Genomic DNA, 23,168 nt, shown 5'->3' with positions numbered 1-23,168 from the left:
TTGCTGAGAGTTAGATCAATGTAGGTCCGTAGGGTAAATATTAAGCTACCGCCAGTGGGTTAGCTTGGCACACAGACTGCAAAACGGGGGGGGGGGGGGGGGGCAGCCAGCATGGCTCTGACCAAAGGTAACAAAATCTACCATCACCTCTAAAGCTCACTAATTAACATTGTAAGCTTGTATCTCATTTGTTAAATCTGCATAGAAGTATAGAAACAACAAATCCTTTTGTTGATTTTGTTATCTATGGACAGAGCATGGCAAGCTGGTTCCAGTCTTTTGATATTGATTATTCAAATTAGCATTTGTACCCAGATATAGTACAGGACTGTAATTCCAAGTTCACAAGTACAGTAGTTATATCCCTGTTTACATGGACTATGTGTATCCTAAATACATTATGGTAATCCAGTCTCAGACATGCTATTTGGGGGGTGGGGTAGAGTTTCCTGTGACAGTTTTTGAAGTAAGTTCCTGTTCTGTGGAACTGACAGAACTCCCCTATAGATAACCACACACACACACACACACACACACACACATGCACACATACACAGCCACAACATCCCACCTGTGTTTTTAGTCAGTGAACCATTGATTAGATATTCTAATTTAAGTGAAAGGTTGTATCCAGAGATGTCATATGAAAAGCACATGACTTTTTTCACTATGTGATCTGTGTGAGTCATTATGGCAGACTTTTTTTTAATTAAAAATAAGAAATTGACTGAGCTGTATAGCCTCTAAAATATATGTTTATATACAACAAATGTATTGTGTGGTAATACAAGTTGTAGTACTTTTATTTTGAGGACCTTATAGTCATGTATTTATGATTACATTTTTTTGTGTGTTAACTTTTAGGTATTTAGGCAATTTCCCCTGAGAGAAAGGCTTCCTTTTGGTTTGGATTTCACCTTACAGTAGCAACATATGTAAAGCATAAGTGGCATCATTTATAATGATCATTAGAAACCCAGGTCTGGAACTGAAATTGCTTATTTGTGTTTGCATTTGTCTGTGTGTGTGTGTGTGTGTGTGTGTGTGTGTGTGTGAGAGAGAGAGAGTGTGTGCGTGTAGATGTGTGTGTAGATGTGTGTGTTTGTGTGTGTCTCCATATCGCTTAATCCAAAAAAGGTTGCGCTCAATTCCCTGCCAATATTTCCACTATCTGCCCCCTGGTCTTTAATGACCAACTGTGGGAGGCACAGGAGAATAAGAAAAAGAAGAAGAAGAAGAAGAAGAAGAAGAAGAAGAAGAAGAAGAAGAAGAAGAAGAAGAAGAAGAAGAAGAAGAAGAAGGGATGTCGTTGTCTCATCGTGAATCATTCGGCTCCAGTTGGTCACCTCGCTTCCTGTCCTTTCTCTGTTACTCACCAGGGACATGGAGGATGGGGGAGAGTTTAGCTGCATTAAGTAGCCTAAATCCTCATTTTAGTTTCATGCAGTTTTTTAGTTTCATCATTCCTGATCCAGAGTAATAAACAGTATGTGTTCATATGAATGTAGTGGAGGAGTTTCCTCTCAACTGCAAAGTACTTTGTTGTAGTCAAAAGAAAATAACTGAAAGCATTTTTAGTAAAGATTTTCATGTCATAAAACATTTTTTAAACAAGATGTTTCAATTCAATCTTTAGTAATTCCTCATGGTCGCAGACAATATTAAATCCACATTTCACATGTCTGGAAAAATTGTAGCTGAATGTGAAATTTGCTTCATCCTGACAAATAGTTGTATTGTGTGCAGCCAAGTAATGTTCAAAGTTCAGAGTTTCAAACTTATTAAGATCCTAAATATATATCAAGATATTTCATGAATTGGATTAAATTATGAGGATTTATGAATTAAATAATGCATAAGGCAGCTAGACGTTTTTAACTTAATCTAATGGTGCAGACATTAAAACAGTAGTGTAGATTTGAATGTTTCATCTATCAAGCGTGAGATAAAGTCAGTCAAGCGTTGACACAAGCAGACAGAAAATATGCTGTTGGCAGAATTACTTGTTTTTCAATTTTGCCATGTCCCACCTGACATGCACCAATGGTTTGTATTCACTTCACTTGGGTTTCAAGTTGCAGAGACATAGGTAGCATAGCATAGGTAATCCACCGCAAACATCAGACTTACTATCGTTGGTGTCAAAGTTAAGTTATCTGTGTTGGTTATGCAGTTACAGTATAAGTGCAGAGCCAGTTCCACACATTGATTTTAATTCTGAACAGATAAATGAAGTGGTTGAAATGACTACCTGGATAGTATAAATATATTGTATGCTTTTAACAGCTATTTAAACCATATGTAATTTGTGGTTATTGAGTTTAAACATGGTCCTATGTTGATCATGGGGGACATTTTGTATTGGTCACCTTTGCAATAATTAAGCGATCAAAATGAAACAAAACAAAATGATTACAAAGACAAGCACGTGCAGTTTAGAACAAACTTAGTTTTACTAGAAATACAGTTTATAAAAAACATAGTTGATAGTAAAACCTATCTGTAATATAATGCAACATTGCATTTAAAATTCCATGCAATTTTTTATCAAGTCGTAAAAAGATTTACTGTAAAAAAAATGGAAAAATATCAAAAGAAATATGCATCTCCTCCATCCATTACCATCTCAATGGCAAAAACAAAAAAGTGAATTCAGATTTGAGAACTAAATTGTATACATCAAAACTATTGTAATCATTGTTTGTATCAAAACTATTTTAACATTTTATATATATATATTTATGAAATATGTTCTTGAGATGTGTGCAACATATAAAAATATACCACTTTTTCTTTTGAGCTGAATGAAAACTCTCTTATACTAAAAAAGCAGAAGTTAGACACTATAGCGCTGTACGTACAACAGAAATTACTGATATTTATATTTGGGACATCCTAATATTGAGCTGCATTTTAAAAGTTTTACTGTAAGAGCTTTACTCCTCCCTATATTGATGTCCCCACTGTGATTGGTATAAACTTAAAAAGTCAAAACTACTTGTAATACTGGCATTTACCTGAAATACCTTGTCGGAGTATGTTAGGAAAATAAGAAATGTCTGTAATATGTTGTACATTCAGTGTGGTCCACGCTGAAGAGCTCCTGGCAGGTATGTTGCTGCTCCCAGTTCAGGCAGTGATGGGCATGTTGTCCCTGCAGCAGGCAGGCCTCTGGGGGCCGCTGTAGCTGCACAGGTCCTGGTAGATGCGGGCCATCTGGTCACTGGCCACATTATCAGACATCTCCAGGTTTGGGTTGGTGCAGTAGGGTTGGGGGCGACGCATGTTCACTGCCTCCAGCAGGTGCTGGCAGTTCACCATAGTGATCTGCCATTGGGAGAGCAGACAGAAAGATGTGTTTTTTTTGTCAACAAACAGCATTTGCAGTGATTGGTCTTTTTCTGTCTTGGGAAGGTGTCAAGACTCCAATTTCTCTATGGGAAAAGATTGATGTCTATGCTGCTTAATCAGTCATAGATTTGAGTGGGACGCATATTATGACTTGACTGGTCTTACCTGCACAATGATCAGTTTGCTCTTGGCATTGCTCAGATCATGCAGCTCCTCACCGAAACACAGAGTCACTGCCGGATCAGGAGCAGGAAACTGACCCTCCTGGTACATCTGTAGAGCTGGAACATACAAAGTACGTGAACAGCTGTTAAAACAATCTTTGCAATTATCAATCCTCCATTATGATTTTGCTTGTTTTAAGCATTGATAAGAAATGTATGTGTTTTGAGCTTTAACATAACTGAATAAACATAGACGCTCACCTTGAAGAAACTTTCCTGTGTCAAAAATCTTGACTACAGCATCCCTCTCAAGTTTAGAAGGCATGGGACTGTATTGTGAGCCCCCTTCTCCCAGCCCGCTCCAGAAGACTCGGCTCTGGCACAGCCTTTTGATGAAGATGCCCTCTTGGTTGGCACGGACCAGTACACCTCTCTCCAGGTGGCCCAGGAGCTTGCGTGTGACATGGCGCTGGCGGTCGTACTCAATGAGCTCAGCAGGAGGGAAATGAACACTCTGCATGCTGTCTGAACTGTATAGCGCTCCACGACCAATGTGCTGTTGTGGGGAGATTCGGCAGCCTTCAAGATGAGTTACAGGTGTGGTGTGCATCAATTTTCCTCCATAGTAGAAACTGATCATCATCTGGGAGAAAGCTAGAGAAGAGAACATTTGGTGAGCTTTGCAAATGGAAAACAATAAGTGCAAATGACACAAAAAATAATGGCGAAATGCAAACAGCCTGTGGTGTTATTATTACTGTTTATGTCTAACTATAGAGCTGATGTGATTATGACGCTTTCATGGTTAACATAAATGAATACCTGAGCTGAGATTGCTTGATGGCAAAGGGTCCTGATGAGGGAAAGCTGTGAAATACAGAAGGACAATTATGAGTTAAGGCCTTTATTACAACAGTGGACACGCACGACCACACTGCCATGTCATTATTTTGCTGCATCATCAGAAATACAATTTCTCTAGCACGATCTCAAAACGAAATAATCCTCTTAGTCAGCAGACTTCAACAGGATGTTAGTCAATTCTTCCATTTCAGAATTCAACAGAAAAGCAAATAACCTCTATTTAGCGCCCACAATCACAGGGACATGTCATTTAGCTTTCCACTGGGGTTATTTTCAAACTAAGTCATTAAAGCTCATACCTCTCAAAGACCAAACAGTCTTACTCGAGAAATAACACAATGCTAAGATGTGTTGCAGCTTCTAGCCACAACACTGACTGAACTGTGAACAGTGCAATTTAGTCTTAGGGAGTATGTTATATTGTAAACTAGAAAATATTGTCTTACCATTGATGCTGCCCTGGGACCAATACTCTGGACTGGCCTGTATACTACAGCCTTCCTCCTGCAAAAAGACAACAACGTAAGAAGCTGTTGTCAACAAAATAACCTTTGTACACTTCAGTCATGTAGACCGTGTGGGAGCTGGGCAGGGTCACTGCAACATGTGTTGGAGTAGAGAGCACAGTGTGGTAATCAGAAAAAAGTGACCCAAAGGCTGACTGAAAATAAAGGGAAGGTGCATCGATAGCATTAGATTTGACTGAGAGGAGAGAGGGAGGTAAAGTTTATGTTTTAATAAATGGTTTAAACTTTGAGGTAGTCTCACCTCTTTAATAAACTCCTCTATCTCTGCAGGGCTGCAGTCCATGTCTGTGATATCAGAGCTAATAGCTGTCATGGTCATCACTGAACTTTTGCCGTCTGTAGGTGAAAGAAGAATACACGAAGACTCGGTTAATGGCATAACATGTACTGCACTGGCAATTCTAATGATAACATTATACAACATCTATTAAAGGTCACCAATGCTGACTTTCAGGACAGATCTATTTTTCACAAACTTACGCTTCTGCTCTTCCTCGGGTACAATGCGGTAGACTTTATAGGGCTCAGAGATGTCCAGCTGCGACCTTTCTGTCACCTCCTCAAAGTCAGGGCTTTTATTCAAGGCACAGCGGAGTCTGGTCTTCCATGTGGCAGGCTCAGCCTTGTCCCCCTCCTTAAACTTGCCTTTAAACAAAGCCCAGGCCTGTGGAGAGCAAAACAAAATATTAAATATGGTAGTGTATTAGACTAATGTTGGATGCTACAAGAAAAACATTTTTTTTCAACTCTCAGAAAGAAGGAGAGAGAAAAAAAGAAAGTCTGGTTTACATTAATACCAATATCGACATTTACAATTTAACACTTACAAATTGATATTTGATATTAAAATAACACTGGTACTTTACATGGCTTTCGCTGTATTACTATCTAAAAATTAAATGAATTTATTCAATTTTGTTAAAGTGAGGAAGGATTAAGTTTGATATGACAAAAGAACTCAAGACTCAAGATTTGTGATCAAGTTTTACTTTTACGCACAGCGCTGCGTAAAACCAAAACTGCATCTACAGTAGCCTATTCTATCCACGGGACTAGACGAGAGTGCTGTCATACCTTAAAAATGGACGCGTCTACTTCTTGGTTGTAATCCTGTTTCCCTGCGTGTTTCCATGGAATTCGGAACATAGTGCGGCTTTCATCCTCCCACTGCAGTCCAGAGTACTGCCCGCTCTGGATCTGCTCCACCAGCCACTGCTTCAGTCTCCGACCTCCCGAGTTTGACATCTTGATGAAGAAAAGTTGTTTTTGGATTGTTCCCTTGTACCTAAATGATGAGGATATTATTAATGATAGTATGTACAACTTAACGTGTATTGTATTCCACAACGTTCACCCTTAAGAATAGAAATCAAAAGTAAAAGCACTTACAGTTGGTTGAGCTGTTATCCTGTGACGTTGATAGATGGCTGCCTGTCAGATTTAATCGAGTGAGTTCAGCTTCAACCTCTTACATGCCAATCGAGTTTATTGTTCTCCGTGTTATGAATGAGATCGCTGGGACATGATTTGACAACGCTGCATCACGCTGACCAATGAGTGCGTTGAAGCTTCAGTAGACCTACCCATTCCGGAAGAGTTGTTCTCCTAACTGCGGGCATTTACAAGAAATGGCCTGACAGAAGCGAAGGTTGTAAAGCTGCTGCCCACGCGAATAGTTACGCAGACGCGGGGCGCTGAATAAACCCGGAGAGTCACAAGTTACCTTGTGCTGTGGGGGATTTCTGCGGTCCAACTCAAGGTGATGTGTCCCGCTGACACCCACTCAGTAGGCTACTGCTGAGAAACATAGATCAGTACTGTATCTGTACAGATCTGCATGCTGGTTCAGTGTGATGCCAGAAGTCCTAGGAGTCAACCTTGTTTATTAATAATGATAGTGGAATAGTAATTAGGAAAATTTTGTTCTGAATAACATCCGTGCTTCTGATCAAAAGGGGCGCACTGGGCTAAATAAAGCCAAATTATAATTTAATCCCCATTAATCCACCATCATCATCCGGCTCATGGGTCAAACGCCAACGTCATAATCAAGTAATGATAATACATAATATAAATTATTTATAATAGTTATTTATTCCTAATTCTAATTATTTTGGGACTCAGCCAATACATCAGTCAATTCATTGACTATTTGATTGACAGAAAATACATTTTCAACTAATTTGACAATTCAATACTATTTTGTCATTTTCAAGCAGACATTCCCATGTTTCAGTTTCTCAGTTTTGAGGGTTTGCTGTTTTTTGTGTGTGTCTTATGTGATAGTGAATCAATCATTTTTGAGTTTTAGGCGATTAATTGGACAAATCAGGTTTTAGAACATTTTTCACAGGCATTTTTCCCCTGTCCACGACACCTGACCATATACACATAGTAAAGCCAATGAATCTACACAATGAATCTTTTCAGCCATGAAAGGTATATTAGCACATATGGTTAGTGGGAATATTATACAAATAAACTAAATTTAAATTTAACTTAATTACTTAATTTGGCTTACATTTGTAAGCCAAAAACACTAAAGTGATGTTAATACAACCCCACTGGCCTCACCCACAGAAATGAATTCCATGGAAACAAGTGACTATGTATCCCTTGGAAGATTGTATGAGAGCATGTTGATGTTCTTCAGAAAGTGAAAACTTTGACGATGCATTTCTGACAAGTTTCAGTAGACTTGATGTGGCTCAGGACAAACGAGAGAGAGAGAGAGAATCAAAATATGAATTGTGTTATTGATTTAGGTAGGTTTACAGTAGAATCATGTGAGCCATTCAAAGTCACTGTAGTAGTAATCTTATCTGGTGGCAGATGATATCACTCACCACATGTGAGCTGCTGAGCGATACCATGTGCTAATTGCACCTTCTCAGGTAATCCATAAAACTCTTTCATTAAATATGGTTTTGATTTCACTTATACTGATTGATCCTGGTCTTCTTATATTGTGTATAAAACGTAGAATTATATATTTCATTGATAATTGTTTGATATAATGGTTTGTTGTAAGTTCTCTTGTGTAATTAACTAACTTTTTAAAATCAAAAAACAAACAGTGTTTAAGCATTTTTTTTTAAGCAGTTCTTGTCTGGTAGTAAAACATGTACCATACAGTTTTTTCATGAAGCTGCACACCCTGGGTCTTATAGTATAAAGCAGCTTTAGCAGGGGATCTGCCGAGTACAACCCAGGAACCTCTCAAATCTTCAACGTGGACTGACATTCAAGAAAAGTTATTCTGCGTTCTCTTTTTCAGTCAAGCTGCCTCATGAGACAAGCAGCTTATCTAGACGTGAGCTGTCAAATACAATACTAACCACGTACATAGTAATCTTCTCTGCCCAGAATTACGTTTACTTACACACAGACACATACCAAAGTGTTGATAGTACAGATTTATTAGCATTTCCATATTTTTTGTCAACCACTTCATTTTATTATAAAACACAAACAAAAAACACCATAAATACACAATTAAAAGAATTGGCTATAGCCATTCATCTATAACACACAACGTATAAATCAGCTTTGTCACAATAAAAAGATAAATCAGAGATTCAGTAAAATCAGGAAGACTTTCGCATTTGGACGGCAGAGATTCTTCATATGTAGTTGTAGTTTATTTCAGCAACGCTTTATGTAGCTTCCCAATTCAACCTGCTATGTATTATTTAAAGGAACATTTTACCAATTTTGAAACTTATTCCAGATGTTACTCCTAGTTACATGAAGTGGCAAGCGTATTTGTGAACAACACCATGACCATTATTTGGTTACTCTGCGTTTTACTGGTAAATGCAAAGTCAATAGTGTTTACACATATGACAGGCAAGCAGTAGCGCCTGCTTTCCGTAGGATGTACATAACAAATTGTAGGCTGTCAGCCCGGCAACCATGCCAACTTCAGTGTTGATCAATGAGTGTACCATTAAAAGCCTGACAGGACACAAACTGGTACATGTCAGAATAACTACTTAGAATAATTGGCACCAAATTGGAGACAAAATGTTCCTTGAAGGCATTATAATCAGCCACTTATTTAAGGCTACCAAGCTGGACAATGCAGGTGTAAAGAGTCCACATGGGAGTGTAGTTTATTAATCATGGCTAAGGTGCTGAAGTGTTTAGAGTAAATTGTCTGAGAGCACCGATACCCCGGTTGTGGCTGTACTCAGTTAAATGAGCAAGGAAGGTACTGGTAGTTAATAAGAGTCTGTGGCCCAATTCTAAATCAACCTCCATTGATTCAAATTATTTGACAGCTGTAATTAAAGTATGAAAGATATTTCATCTTATGCTTTCAGAGTTGTACAAAAGCCTTAAAGTTGGATACAACTTGGGGTTGATTTGGAATCGAGTACAGAATGATAGGTACTGCCATTTACAGACAGCCTTGGGCGGGACTTTAGCATGATCAGCGGCCCATGTTTCAGCTGCTGCTTTCAGGATCAGCAGGGTCTGGCAGCCGAGCAGAGACACCTACATCCTGATTTATCCAGCGTCGGTCTGCTCCTCTCCTCTGGCTCTCCTGTTGCTCTGTGTACTGGCTCAGCAGGGCACCCACCTGATCCTGGTCATTAAATGGACTGGGACGGAAACTGGACCGTAACCATGTTCGGTACTGGGGACAAGAGGACAGACAAATAAAACATAACTCAGTGAATGCTATTGCGTTAAGATCATATTACATCTTTTAATATCTTACTGACTATACATTTCACGCAAATATGTAATGGCTTTGACAGGCAACCTTTTATTTAGTTGACAGCTATAAATCTACACAAAACAAAAATGTCAATGGAGACATTTGAAATGTGGTACCTTACACAGTGTCTTTAAACAGAATTTGTGTACTATGTATTCTGTATACTATGTGATCTGTGCTTGATGACTTGGGTCTGTTTGCCATGAAGCCACAAAACTTTGCTGTCATAAGTCTTGTATTAACTTGATCACATTGGACCCGAGTTGTTGTCTAAGTGCATAAGTTCTCATTTCATAAAAGGGTCAAAAAATACAACTGTGAGTACAAAGTTGATTGAATAGTTTGAACTGAACTTTACCTAAGAGCACAATATAACATGTATGTCATGTAATAATAATCCATATACTCAGTTTCTTCTTAGTAGGAGGTGATGAATAAAAAAATTAAAAAAACTTGACGGATGGGAGGAGAGGGCAGGACAGACGGTCTTTGCCAAGGTTCTTGCTCACACAGTCACGTGAGATTTACTCGTATCATCTCTTACACTAAAGGAAAATGTCCTCTTTAAAAAGAGTCAAGTTACTGTATTTCTCTTATTTTGAAAATACATGGAACATTGACACCGCCACACCAGACAAATTACAACTACAAACCTGGCTAATATTTATGAGTACACACTCAGTCCAAAAGCTTCAATACATTACATGAAATGCTAAAAATCAATTAACTGACATGTGGAGCTAGTCCATGTGGACTCTGAATCTCAAGTCTACCAGATCAGCAACACTGGCAACACATGGGCCCTGTGAGTCAGTGCACTCTGTTAAAAACCCTCTTTAGTCTCAGTTGGTCCCTCTCTCCTGCCTGAGATTATGGTTTGTTTTTACACTATACAACATTCACACTTTCCACTCATGCACTCACCTACACTGCTGAAATGACTGATTTCACACGCCACTGTTAGTTCACGCTTGCCTTTTATGTTGCCTTTAAGTTAATAAATACTTTGTTAACTTGCTAGGTTGTGTGCGTCTCACTCGTTTGTCATGGCCGTGCGGCCCGGTTTGTGACAATACTATCAACATCATTTTTGTGTAAAGGTAGTTATATATATTCCATACGACATACAGAATACAATGTAGTTAAATACATGTTCCTTCCCACCTTCAACCCAAAAGAGTACAGCACTGACTCATAACATCAAGAAATTCATAATCAAAAAGGCACAATATAAAGATAAGACATCAATAAGCAGACTCATATCAAGTGAAATATTCTGCAAACTGTTATTGTGTCATCTTTAAAAAGAAAATTAATCTTGTTGGAACTGCAAAGTGCTTTCAAGTCTTTCGCATGAGAATACTTTGATAGATATAGAGTTTGATGTCAAATGTGTCAAAATCAAAAGGGGGTGGCATCAAAAATCAGGTAACACTCCCAAAAAGTGAGATTTGTTCTGTTAGAGCTGAAGTCATAACTGTGAAGTTAAGATTAAAGAAAGAAAAGAAAGATTTGAGGCAGATAGTTAACTGTGGGGAGGCTCAGGTTCATGGACAAATTACTTCAGAACAAAGACACTTGGAAGGGAACAAATCTTTTTGGTTCTTTTAAAAACAACTAAACATTTATAGTCCATTATAATATCTTGAATATAAACAGCTAACTATGGTCATTATCAGTCTTTTAGCTCTTTATAAATGTTATTCTCTGGCCTTCTTTCCTAATTTGAATAATTTTGGGAGCCTGTTTCCATACCCCATTCTGGACTATTACGGTATGTTTCTAGACCACAAAGTTGACCGTTTTTTTTCCCTTTCATTGAACCTGCAAGAAGAGAGTTATGGGATGTGAACTTCATTGTATTTCACAGGTTTTTTTATTGCTGCATTAGTGACTAAACTACATTGTTGTCTTCAGTATTCCTCACTTTCTATCTGAGGATTCACAGATGTGGGAAAGCACAAATACAGAAATACCATTTCCCTTTAAATCCTCGAAATCAGTGCAAAATCTACAAACAATGAGCGTTTTTTCAGTCATGTTATGTTGCAAGATGCTGACAGTAACACTGCACACGTGATGAGCAGTACAAAGCTATAATGCAATCCCAGCAAACCCCCTGCAGTTCCCCTTCTCTACTCAGCAGTCAGTGCCACTGTAATGGGATCACACGGTGCCTTCAAGTAACTACAATGCTGCAGAATGTAAAAGCTGTGAACACCTATCTACAATGTGCTCATATAAAACACATACTGCCAATAGTAAAATGCTGTGGATACGATGGTTCAAAATAAAAATGCAAGTAGAAATTTCCTCACACCTAAAATGTGAAAATACAAATAATACTTGAAAACAGCGTCCTAGTTTTCTGATGACTTGAAGCCATTGTGGTCTTGAACCACTATTTTTAATAAAAGCATATGGCATCTGTCATGTATTCTATGGTACATTGTTCGGCATGTTGTCTGCATGAAAATAAATGCTCCAAATCAGATTGGAAATGAAACCAAGTTTGAACTGATATTTCCTATAAGTGGCCTTCCTTAAAGTGAAAGTAGACAACTATGACCATTGTAGGGCAGGTCTTTGTCTCCAATAGTGTGAGATCATGGAAATAAAAGCAGTCCACTGAGCTTCACAGAGCTGTGGAGGTTAAATTCCTAATATCAGACAGGTGAGAAGTCACAGTTTGCATTTAAACAGAACCATGTCCACAAAAGCATTAGGACTACTTGCTCTGAGTTCTGATGTTAATACAAAATTATATTAACTAATTATCAAAGAATAATATGAACCAATTAAGTTTCAGAATGACAAATATTGTGTTTCTATAATATTGTGTATTTTTGATCCATTTCAAACAGTAAGATGAGCATTCTTGTTTATTTGATGCACTGTGCTGATGTTAAATCTCTGGCTATAGCTAAGAATCTCAGCTATGCCGGTTCAGCCTTAGAGTTGATGATTTACTGTGAAACAAACAATTTCTGTTTATTGGCCTCTACAAGAATAACAAATATAGAAACGATTTTAAAAGCATTACAAAGAAATAATCACGAATGAGACAGTCCTTCACAACTGTTGGTATATCATGTTCGATAACAATAAGACAGCCACAATTAACAGTTGATAGGTTAACCACCGACTTCATGTGCAGTGTGATCGTTGTATGCGTCATATCCTGCAGTCCCTGTGCATGTCTACTACCAACAGCACATAACACACAAAGAAATTTACAGAATGCTAATATATCGTACAGCTACAGCTAGAACTATGCTTGTGAGGAAAACATGAAATGTGGATCTTAAAGATTTCAACTTTAAATCCCTTTGAATTTAGGCTGCAAACTGTAAAAGGGGGCTGGATACTCTCTGTGGGTATCTCGTGTGTGCATACATCATGCCTGTGTGTTCCTGCATGTGTTTACCTCCGAGACTTGTGCCGTCTGGTACTCCTGCAGCTGTTGCTGGAAGCCATAGTTTGGGCCGACAAAGGAGCGAACAGCCTTGACTGCAGACAGACACTCATCCCAGCTGTAGTGGGTGACAGTCATCAGGTAGGCCACCACCATGGTAGTGCTGCGGGACACACCTGCGAGGCTGCAGCAAAGCAGGTGGTAATTGTCATAAGGCAACTTCATCTTTTACACCTTATTTCAGTTTTAATTTTAATCTCAGGGTTGTTTTTGGTTCTGTCCTTTAAAGGCATATTACAAGCCTACATCCACAATGAACATGACATGTCTTGACACCACCGGAGGCCAGGAAGAAGCTGGTTATAGACTGAGAAATAAAAGCTTACCAGTGAACGAGACAAGATCCACCATTCAGGCGACATTCGTGGATGAAGCTGATGCATTCTTTAAAATGCTGTAACCTGGAGAGGAAAAGGACAACAAAGGAACTTTTATACAGCACATTTTGAAATTATATATAAATATAAAGAAATTAATGTTTTGAAAAAATAGCATTTGAACTATTTCTCATTAAATCAGGAAACTGGCTTGTTTTTGCTAAAGGTGGAGTGATGTTGGGTAAAGCTAAACAAAAATAGACAGTAAAGGATATGAGAAAGCACACCTTGAACTGAAACTCCTGTGTTGAGGCCCTGTCTTTGTGTTTCAAATACGTTGCTGAAATTATGATAACCTGATACTGTTCTGATTTTGACTGTAAAATCTGCAGGTCCCAGAATAGGTCAGTTAGTTTTGATAGGCTTTTGTTACAATGTCGAGGAGTAGGGATTTATATTTAACTACTCCAACTTGTCATGTGGGAAAAAGGTCAGGTCTGCTCAAACTGAAAATCTGTGGTAGACCAAAGCTCAGACAGTAGGGACAGACAAGGGAAGTAACTGTCCTTGTTTTTGTCTATCTGCAAAATAACATCAGGTTCCAACATTCATTCATTCTGTGTCTACAAAAGTAAATCAAAAATACAGAGATTAACCTCCTGCCTTATGGTGGAACAATATGCTTCATGTTGAAAAGCTTCTGTCCTCCAAACTAAAAAGTTATTACTCATACTGAGGTTGTGTCAGACCAACTTGTAAGACGCTTCTCAAATATGCAAGCCAATTAAAAGCACAAAAACACAATACAAATTCTATTGTTCCCGAACCCCAAAAAATAGCTCATTAAGATCACAGAAATCCTGAGAATGTTAGGCTTTTTGAAATATAAATGAACACCAAGCAGCACACTGAGGTGCAACTGCTCCTCAAATATCCTGCTTGTTCACTGTCAGGAAACACTGATGTTGTTTTACATTATCAAGAAGTGCATGGCTGATAGCACTGTCTCCTGAGGAGCAGATGCTGGTTGCTCAATAGCAGACAGAGTAACAGACTGGGGCTAAAATAGATCGACTGCCACTATACTTTTTTCCTCCTTCCTGAGATCCAAACTCCTCTTCAAAAGATGTCTTCTCAGCACTTAGTTCTGTCTTCCTAGCACAGAGGTTTCCGGCTGTCTTGTTTAATATGCAGAAAATTTGAGGTTTTAAACAGTTGAATATAGAGAATAATACTGAAAGAAATTGTTCAGCTAATGTAAATTCAAAATGAAAAAATAGCTAGTGCAATTCTATGGTATGTTGAAATTTTAACCAGTCCAATTATCTATACATAAAATAAATCATATTGAACACAAAACAAAGGCATGATCTTAGTTATAAACCAAGTACAGCATGGTGGACATGCAGACTCCTTGCACAAATGCATATCTCATTTGGAAATGTTTGATGCAAATGAGTTTACACCTTCATGGTCAGTGCACACTGTGCATTAAAAGCAGGCTTGTCGTGAGAATGTAAGGGGAATACCTCATGGCCACAATCAGGCTCATGTGCATGTTAGCAAATACATAAAATCAACATTTAAGGTAATTAAATACCTTGTATTAATTCAGAAGGAATGACATCACGTCACTGCACTGGGTGTCAACTTTACAATAACATTGACAACATCCTCGACAATAGTGAACAAATTGGCCTTGATGTCCCAGCTCGTTGTTACTGATATTTAACCTTTTGATAGGCAACTCCTGACCTACTAAATCCCTAACTATCATAGAAATAATAAACTAATACAGTTTTGTGAGAGTTTTTCCTTGCTCTGGTGGGTTGTCATTTTAGTCATCTTCTTTATTTGTCTTTTATAGCATACGCGATGTAGCCTATTGAGACAGTAATTGTGATTTTGGGCTATATAAATTAACCTGACTTACTGACATCCATCTCAAAGTACAGACACACAAGCTTTAAGGAAGTTTAAGGTTTTTCAGACAGCTTCCAACTATTACAGTTGCTCCAGAAAAAAAAAAAAAGTCAACATGACAAAAAACGTCCCTGCTGTGGATCTTATAGATGGGAGGGGAAATCAGACCTGGCCACAGAGGCTCCCTGTCTGGCGTGGGAGCACGGTGGTGCGTCAGTTGGCCTCACCACTCCCGTCAGTCAGACCAGTGATTGTGACAGAGGGGTCGAGACCAACAGCCAGATGTCACACTAGGCTTCCCTTCCTCTGGTGCCTCTGATCTTTGTTTCCTACGTTGTCAGCAGGTTAATTATTCATCTTGCATCAAAATGTCTCCACTTTTTCCTCGTCTTTCTCCCCATTTTAATATGGAGATTTAAATATTGGAGATTTATGCAACACTTTCTGAGATCACACCTCTGTCTGTCCAAGTACCCAACTAACTAGTGGAAGGCACCAAAACAGCTGCAACGACAAAATCCCTCACCAGCCCCGACTTCAAAGTGGATCATCAACAGGAGTCGCAATCCGTTACTGCGCTTCTGCATAGATGCTCAAACTGCAAGACATGATTGATGCTTCTGTTCTGTGCCCTTAGCCAGTGTTAAGTGTGTAATTACTACTGTTAGTGTTGCATGAGGTCAAACCATCCTACCAAGAAATCAACAGAAATGCAATGACTAATGTGTTGTATCAGCAGCCGCTGCAAGGGTAGAGAGACAGCTCATGCCTCTTTCAACTCCAAATCTGCCTCCTGATGAACAATGACACATTAAACACACGATTATCTCTCTGTCCCTAATACACACACACACACACACACACACACACACACACACACACACACACACACACACACACACACACACACACACACACACACTTATTGCTCTATCTTTAGGAATATTCCATGTTTAATGTTATGTTGCAGAATCTACTTTACATATATCTACAAGTAAAGAGATAAGGATAACTGATAAATGATTTAAACAAACAGAGCTACTGGTCACTTTGCCCTCTGGTTTACTTTTGCCAGCTATAGTATAAATGAAAGAAGCCATTATTCGTTAATAGTAAATGTCAAAGAACTACCAACATAATTCATGCAATTAAAAAAAAAAAAAACAGTTTTCTAAACTGTAAAAAGTCCCCATGTAATATTTGTAACGGTTTGCATTCGGCCGTCACACCCTGGTGCCACAATCTGGAGGATAATTGTGTTGAAATAATACTGCCTGACTCATCCGTGCTTCCGAAGTTCAGATGGACAATGACATTAGGTATGATCTGTGTCTGAGTGTGTGCGTATGTGCTTACTCACAGGTTCTGGCTGGAAGCATCAGCTGCATGAATACAAAGATACGTCATGTCCTGTAAAACATACATGCATAACAACTGAAACAAAATTGAAGAACATAGGCCATACATGTCTGAATGTTACCTGTAAATCTTCACCTACGTTTATATTATTGCCTAAAATGATGGCCCAGGTACGTTTTGCAGGTGAGCATCTGTCACTCCTATGTGAGCCCAATATCTTTTAGGTCTGGAACCAGAATAATTTCTTGTGTAAATGTGTAGCTTACGGTGGGTCTGTAATTTTCTAGTCCCTCAATAAACTTCTTAATTATTAATGCTTTCTGGGGCTGTAATTAATATAACAGGTAATATATAATTTACTCACAGTTCAAGACCAGCAATAGAAACAGACTGAACACTTGAATTTGTCTGACACCTGGATGTGATATGCTGAACATGTTGTGGGCTGTGCTAAGGCACAATGGATAACAAGGCCCTCTGTAATAAATCACTGCTCCAAATATCACACTCAGAACAGTGTTGAATAATACATTTAATGCCCATGAATTAAATACATCAGCCAAGTAATTACACTACATTAGAGTGGCTAAAGAAACTTCTAATTGTTTCTAAGGTTATTACCTCCTGTGTGTGTGTGCGTGTACACACACACCCCCCCCCCCCAGGCACAATACTCGATTGCTCCAACCATAACTCATCACCACCCCCAGCTGGCTGACATGATACATTACATTGTGACATGCTAAGTCATACCAAAATCTCAATGTAGCATTTTCACAGGTACAGATAGTTTGACCCAAACAACATGGACTTTCCACTAACCTCAAACACAGGTTTAGCATTGTTGTACACGGACAGGATGTGGGTGATGCCATTCTTAGAAAGGCTTTCTCTATTTTCTGCATCTGGGACAAAAAGAAAGAGGAATATATTTGTCAGTAACTGTTACACCAACCAAACACACCAACAACCAGTTTGATTGTTTAGCGCTGCAGAGGCTGGTCTGTTAACTGTTCACTCTCCTTGCAACATCATTTGGTACAGTTAGCCCTGTGGTCACTTGTTCCCGTCACTTGAACTAATTTTAGCCACAATGCATGTGCCATCATGTGAAGAGATCATCGCGGCAGCTAAAGTTAGAAACCTGCAAGTGCCACATTAGCTGGGAAGAGGTTGTTCGGGGCCAGGGAGGGACACACAGAGGACTGTGTATTTTACATGAAGCACCACCTTATTCTATCTCAAACAGGGGTTTGCATCTCTTTACTCTCAAATATATCTTTGACAGAAGAACTACAACATCTGATGTTTGATAGTTAAAACCTTTCACCATTTACAGTGAATATGGGCAACATGCTAAATGTGTTTGTGAAAATGTTTGTCCGTATTGTAAATACTGTGTGTTGCATTAAAATGCCTACAAAACAAAGCAATATGTTTAAGAATACTAACGGTAAGTTGTTGTGATATTCTACTGTATCAATCTGCCCACCACTCATTCCTACATGCATTGATGGCCCATAATGGTGGCCTTCTGCCTTTGGTACTGAAAGCCTAACCTGACCCAGCTATACTGTATGCATCACATCTACAAACATCAAATCAAGTTGCATCATGTTTGTCTTACCTCTTATATTCCCAAGGTAGAGCCCATCGACAACCTGTGAAGCAGCAGTCACAGACATGTTGCATTCAGGTTAGATATATTAACAGCCTAACTTCAAAATCTTCACTTGAAAAGGAACAAATGTCCTGGGTTAAGCCAGATTGGATTTAAAGCTTAAGGCTTAAAGACCAAGTACCAGCAAATCATCCCCTACAGCCATACAAGGCCTGGAGCAACGATGCATGATTATCAGGACAAAGTGATGAGTGGCAAGCAGCCGCTGAGTGTTGCAGTACTTTGGAACTAGTACCATGAAGCAGAAGGTGTCTGAGGATAATTAAGTGCTGGATTTACACTAATGAAATGTATGACGGGCCTATTGTGGCAAATACGAATGGAAATACAGATGACCAATTTATCCGCGTGTGCAAAGTCATTTTAAGACCAATTTTAAGAAATGTTGTTAAACATGCGGTGTTCAAATGTATTCTGTACTGTACTTTCTATTGCCCAACTAATGCAATGGGCATCAATGTAATGTGAGAGGTTGAAAAATACCACAGTCACAATTGGGCTGCGAGATAAAATAAAGAATAACAATTTTGCAATAATCTATTGATTTGATCCTCAGAGTAAAGTTGCATGAATCCCTCAGAGGGTCAGAGGTCAGCCACAGCAGCCCTGAGTTCGGTATCGTCACACAATTATAAGAATGAATCAGAAATGTAGAAAAATAAGAATCCAGGTGACCTAATGTCATCAGATCTCAACCCAGAGGATTATTACTTTAAAATCGTGGTAGATGTTTGAACATTATTGAAGCATCCAAAATGTGAACTATCTGCCGCACTTAAGACTTCTGCACTTCCATTTATATCACATCAGTGTGGGACAGAGGAAAACATGTCACGTGATTGATTGAATGACGACGGTAGGGGAGGCACGCAACTACCAGCTACACTTTGCAGAATTTACCATTAAAAAGCCACAGACAAAAATTTAACACCTGTACATAAAACAAAGCCTACCTTATTCATTCCATTACCCATGGTGACTCTGAACCAGTCTGCGATGAGCTAACACTGCTACGATATTTTAACATGCACTTTGAATCCAAACCTCGACGCTTGACTGGCTTCAGATTCATACAACTATCTATGTTTGTCTACTACTCAACAACATTTTTAAGTTCCACCACCGTCCTTAAAACTACAGAAATGTTGTCAATTCAGCTTCAACGGTCTCAGCTCCAACAACAGCTCCGTCATGCTGCATCACCTTCCGGATTGTTTTGACGTGAAACAACGGCAGCTGCGGGTTCATCCGGTAAGTGACATCACAGCGTGTGGCCGTGAGCTCAGCTGTACCGTCCCAAAGCCCCTCATGTGTAGACATGGTGGATGTACATCCACCTGGGATGTAGACGTGCAGATTATGAGGAAACCGTGTACCCTGTATGACGTGGGCTTCTGCGACATCCACTTGGAGACATTATGAAGAAGCTGTATCTTCATAAAACGGCCAAAAACCGGAATCCCTCTTGCAAACTATACCCACACCCATATACTTTTCTTTTCAGCGTATGTAATATTGATTTTCATGACAATTATAGTGTCATTGGCAAAGAACATTTCACTTCAAGAATTCATCAGTAATGTCAACAGGAAATGGGGCTGTTGCTAACCTACAGCTCTTTGCGTGTACAAAGGTATGGCGTCTTTTTTGGACAATATTTGTCCCAACTGTTAATAATATAGATTCAGCTATACTTATCTGAAACTTGAAGTGAGGAAATGTCCCACCATCCCCACTGTAAACGATGCCCTTGGGTATACCTACCTATAAACACTACCCACCAGCTTAGTTTTACAATCACCTAGAGATGACTACATGGTCACATTTTTTCAGGTTGAACCAACAGAGAAACTGTTAGTTGTGTAGAGTCCCTGAACATCTACTTTAAGGCTATTTTTTAAATGCATTTCTATTAATATTACAAGTCACAGAGTAACCCATTAAATTACTAACTGGTTAAGATATTTAAACAATTTGAAATGATCAAATTAAGTCAATTATTTGCTGATGCAGCTTATGTTTGTGGTTAACTGGCAAACATAAGATAAGTCAAGTTCACTAATTGAACTACAACTAATAACATTCAGTCTCAACTTCATCAGAGATTTGGAGCTAAAAGTCCCATACACTAGTGTATACAACAGATTGCATTAATGAAAATATAATTAGTTGCAAATGGAAGAAAACCCATACCACAATTTTAGAAAATCACAAAATGAAATGGGGTGAAGTATGGTCCTTTCCTCTTCACATGAAATAGTGATTTAATGTAAAGGCAATATTTTCACAACAGTCACAGAGTTAACACAATTAAAATAGAGACGTTTTATCAGTTTAACCATTTTTATTTCTATAATACACAATGACCAGAAGAGGAAGAGGCCTTCCAAAATGCAGGGACTGAGGTAATGTGAACAATTGATAAATACAGAAATATAGGTATTCTTGTATCTTTGAGTTGGTCTGCCTTTATCTTCAAGTGTGTTATGGTCTTAAGGGTCCTTTACTTTTTCCACTGCTTGTTTTCGTAGTCCCACTTGGATGCAAATCCCTCCACTGGGTTCATTTTCATGTCCAACGTCCTCTGCAGCTCCTTCTCTTTCCACTCGGCCTCAAATGTGTGTGGGACGGGTCCATACACTGCAAAGAGACAATATGTGTTAAGTAGTATGCTTAATTAGACTGCATCAAGCAAGTGTAATACAGATAATTGCATTCCTCTTTGTTTGAAATTGGAAACAAGAGGCCTCACTACATCAAATCTTGAACAGTTTTGCAAACACATAATGATCAATCTTGCCATTACACTTGTTGGCAGACATACCATACTTTCTCTGCCAGAGCACAACCAGGCCAGTGAAGCCCACTAGGAAAAACATCCCTCCAACCACACTTTTCCACTCTGACGATCCCTGGGTCATCTCAGCAAAGCTCTGTTTGAAGCTGATGCGGTACACTAAACATTGGAAACAGAAAATCTAGATGATTACAACTGTAATAGATGAAAAATGACTTTAACGCATTACTAAATGAATAGAACATCTGATAACAACAAAATCAGTTTGACCAATAATTATGAACATTGGAGCATTAAAAAAAACCAAAAAAAAAAAACATACACGCAATCTTCTCCTCATCAGAGAGTGCAGCCCAAGCGCCCTTCTCCTTCTCCTTCAGGGACGCCTGCTCTGGACTCAGGTTTTGCACATAGCAGATATCTGGCAGGGGATTCTCCCGCCTGTCAAAGTAGGCAGGGAGAGTGTAGTCCTCTACCTTAGCAACACCTGCAGGAGATGACAAAGAATGCCTTAACAAATAAGTTTCATTATCACATAATATCTTGGCTTGGATCTAACTTAAGCAAAGTGACAGATGTACATAGTTAAGGTGTCAGTTAAGAGTAAAGGTGTCTTTTTACAGACAGAATGGAAATGTGTTGCTGGGACTAACAGAACAAGTGATGTTTGTATAAATAAAGTAACATGAACACTTAATCATTTAGGTGGAAACATTTTCATTGATTTCTAGCCCCACTATAAGCACATTTGTTGAGGGTTTTTGCTTTACTTTAAAACATACACCAAAAGCGTTTAGAGTTTTGTTGTCCAATATAGAACAATGACTTGCATTTTGAGATTTTGTATTCTGAGATTAACAGTCATTATAAAAAGGTCACTAGGTATTTATTTTAAATTCATGCTTTTTGGTTCTGTAATACTACGTTAATCATCGATGTAGGAGTTTTAATCATAAAAAACAATGATTATATGGAGGCACACACTCTACTGTTATCCCTCTGCCAAAAATAGAGTCAGTTTGAGTGGCTCTTACCATGTCCTCCACGAACACAGACAGACGTGGAAATGGCACGTTTGCCAACAAGGCGAAGTGCTCTGGTGGCCAGCATTCTGAGGAAAAGGTTATATGAAAGATATTAGCAAACTTAAATATATTCAAACATTTTTCTTCTGGTGACCACATATATACAATATCAATTGATAAACGTATGTTACGATCACATAACCGGTGTTCGATATTTAAGAACAATTATTTGTTTGCAAATCTATAATATAATACAATTTCCAGCATTTGACAGGTGTTTTACATACATTCAAATACAAATCACGTAGCTTGCATGAAACATAAACTATATATTTACACGTGCGTTAGGTTAATTCCATAGACTGTATATAGGTTAAATTGCGTTGTTGTTCCAAACCAAAGGTCTTCCGTTAGTTACAAAACTAAGCTAAGCTAATGTTAGCATTAGCTGCCACACAAGGTCATACCGCCCAGGAAAAACAATCACTGAAATACAAGGTTCTAATTGCCAGTACTGTATAATTCACGCAATACTTTCATATTTGCTGGGTTTGTAATTATATGAGCCCATGACAAACACTGTACACCAAACTGGCTGTGCGACGCATCTGCCTTCACAAATCTGATGCTAACTAAAGCCATCCGGTAGATTAGCCCGTCCTAGCTTCCGTCCAATCTGACAAAGTCACTCGTGAACAATTGATTAATTCGGTTGAAATTGCCACTCAACGTTGGCGCTTTGAATATGTACAATATCACAATGTGTGTAAGTGGTAAAGTCTGATGTATTTCTACACGGTTAGAAGAAGGCTTTTGATAAAAAAAAAATACAACCTACTGTCTCTTCCTTACTCCAGTACAGCGACGCTCTCAAAGGAAGTATGATAGTGACCGGAAAGACGTAAATCGTGTTACTAGGAGGTGAACAGACCGGATGGAGAAGTCCGTTCTCATTTACG

The 23,168-nt window shown here is 38.7% G+C and overlaps 3 protein-coding genes across 4 annotated transcripts; all 3 read right to left on the bottom strand.

Moving 5' to 3' along the window:
• Positions 1-2,429: 2,429 nt before the first annotated feature.
• irf8 (interferon regulatory factor 8) lies at positions 2,430-6,389 on the bottom strand. The gene is made up of 9 exons (XM_068730989.1): positions 6,296-6,389; positions 5,981-6,191; positions 5,387-5,570; positions 5,148-5,242; positions 4,826-4,883; positions 4,338-4,382; positions 3,777-4,169; positions 3,517-3,632; positions 2,430-3,327 (listed from the first exon to the last, which is right to left on the bottom strand). The coding sequence occupies exons 2-9, from the start codon at positions 6,149-6,151 to the stop codon at positions 3,130-3,132; spliced, it is 1,260 nt and encodes a 419-aa protein (XP_068587090.1). The 5' UTR covers positions 6,152-6,191; positions 6,296-6,389; the 3' UTR covers positions 2,430-3,129.
• Positions 6,390-8,309: 1,920 nt separating this feature from the next.
• dusp22a (dual specificity phosphatase 22a) lies at positions 8,310-19,627 on the bottom strand. Its single transcript, XM_068730878.1, has 7 exons — positions 19,341-19,627; positions 18,334-18,367; positions 17,529-17,611; positions 16,708-16,757; positions 13,434-13,508; positions 13,060-13,231; positions 8,310-9,548 (listed from the first exon to the last, which is right to left on the bottom strand). Exons 1-7 carry the CDS (start codon positions 19,359-19,361, stop codon positions 9,357-9,359), a joined length of 627 nt encoding a protein of 208 aa, XP_068586979.1. The 5' UTR covers positions 19,362-19,627; the 3' UTR covers positions 8,310-9,356.
• A 1,084-nt stretch (positions 19,628-20,711) lies between these two features.
• cox4i1 (cytochrome c oxidase subunit 4I1) lies at positions 20,712-23,136 on the bottom strand. 2 transcript variants are annotated; one of them, XM_068730436.1, is made up of 5 exons: positions 23,048-23,136; positions 22,219-22,295; positions 21,507-21,671; positions 21,212-21,343; positions 20,712-21,027 (listed from the first exon to the last, which is right to left on the bottom strand). In XM_068730436.1, the coding sequence occupies exons 2-5, from the start codon at positions 22,292-22,294 to the stop codon at positions 20,891-20,893; spliced, it is 510 nt and encodes a 169-aa protein (XP_068586537.1). In that variant the 5' UTR covers position 22,295; positions 23,048-23,136; the 3' UTR covers positions 20,712-20,890. The 2 variants fall into 2 exon arrangements, with proteins under 2 accessions (XP_068586537.1, XP_068586536.1); XM_068730435.1 differs by having other exon boundaries at positions 23,044-23,134.
• Between the last annotated feature and the right edge of the window lie 32 nt (positions 23,137-23,168).

Source organism: Cebidichthys violaceus, unplaced genomic scaffold (assembly GCF_023349555.1).
Source record: "Cebidichthys violaceus isolate CVI_PGR_0920_01 unplaced genomic scaffold, fCebVio1.0.p SCAF_5, whole genome shotgun sequence".
NCBI classification, from domain to species: Eukaryota; Metazoa; Chordata; class Actinopteri; order Perciformes; family Stichaeidae; genus Cebidichthys; species Cebidichthys violaceus.
Note: the sequence above shows the minus strand (reverse complement) of the source record. Positions and strands in the feature narration are given on the sequence as shown.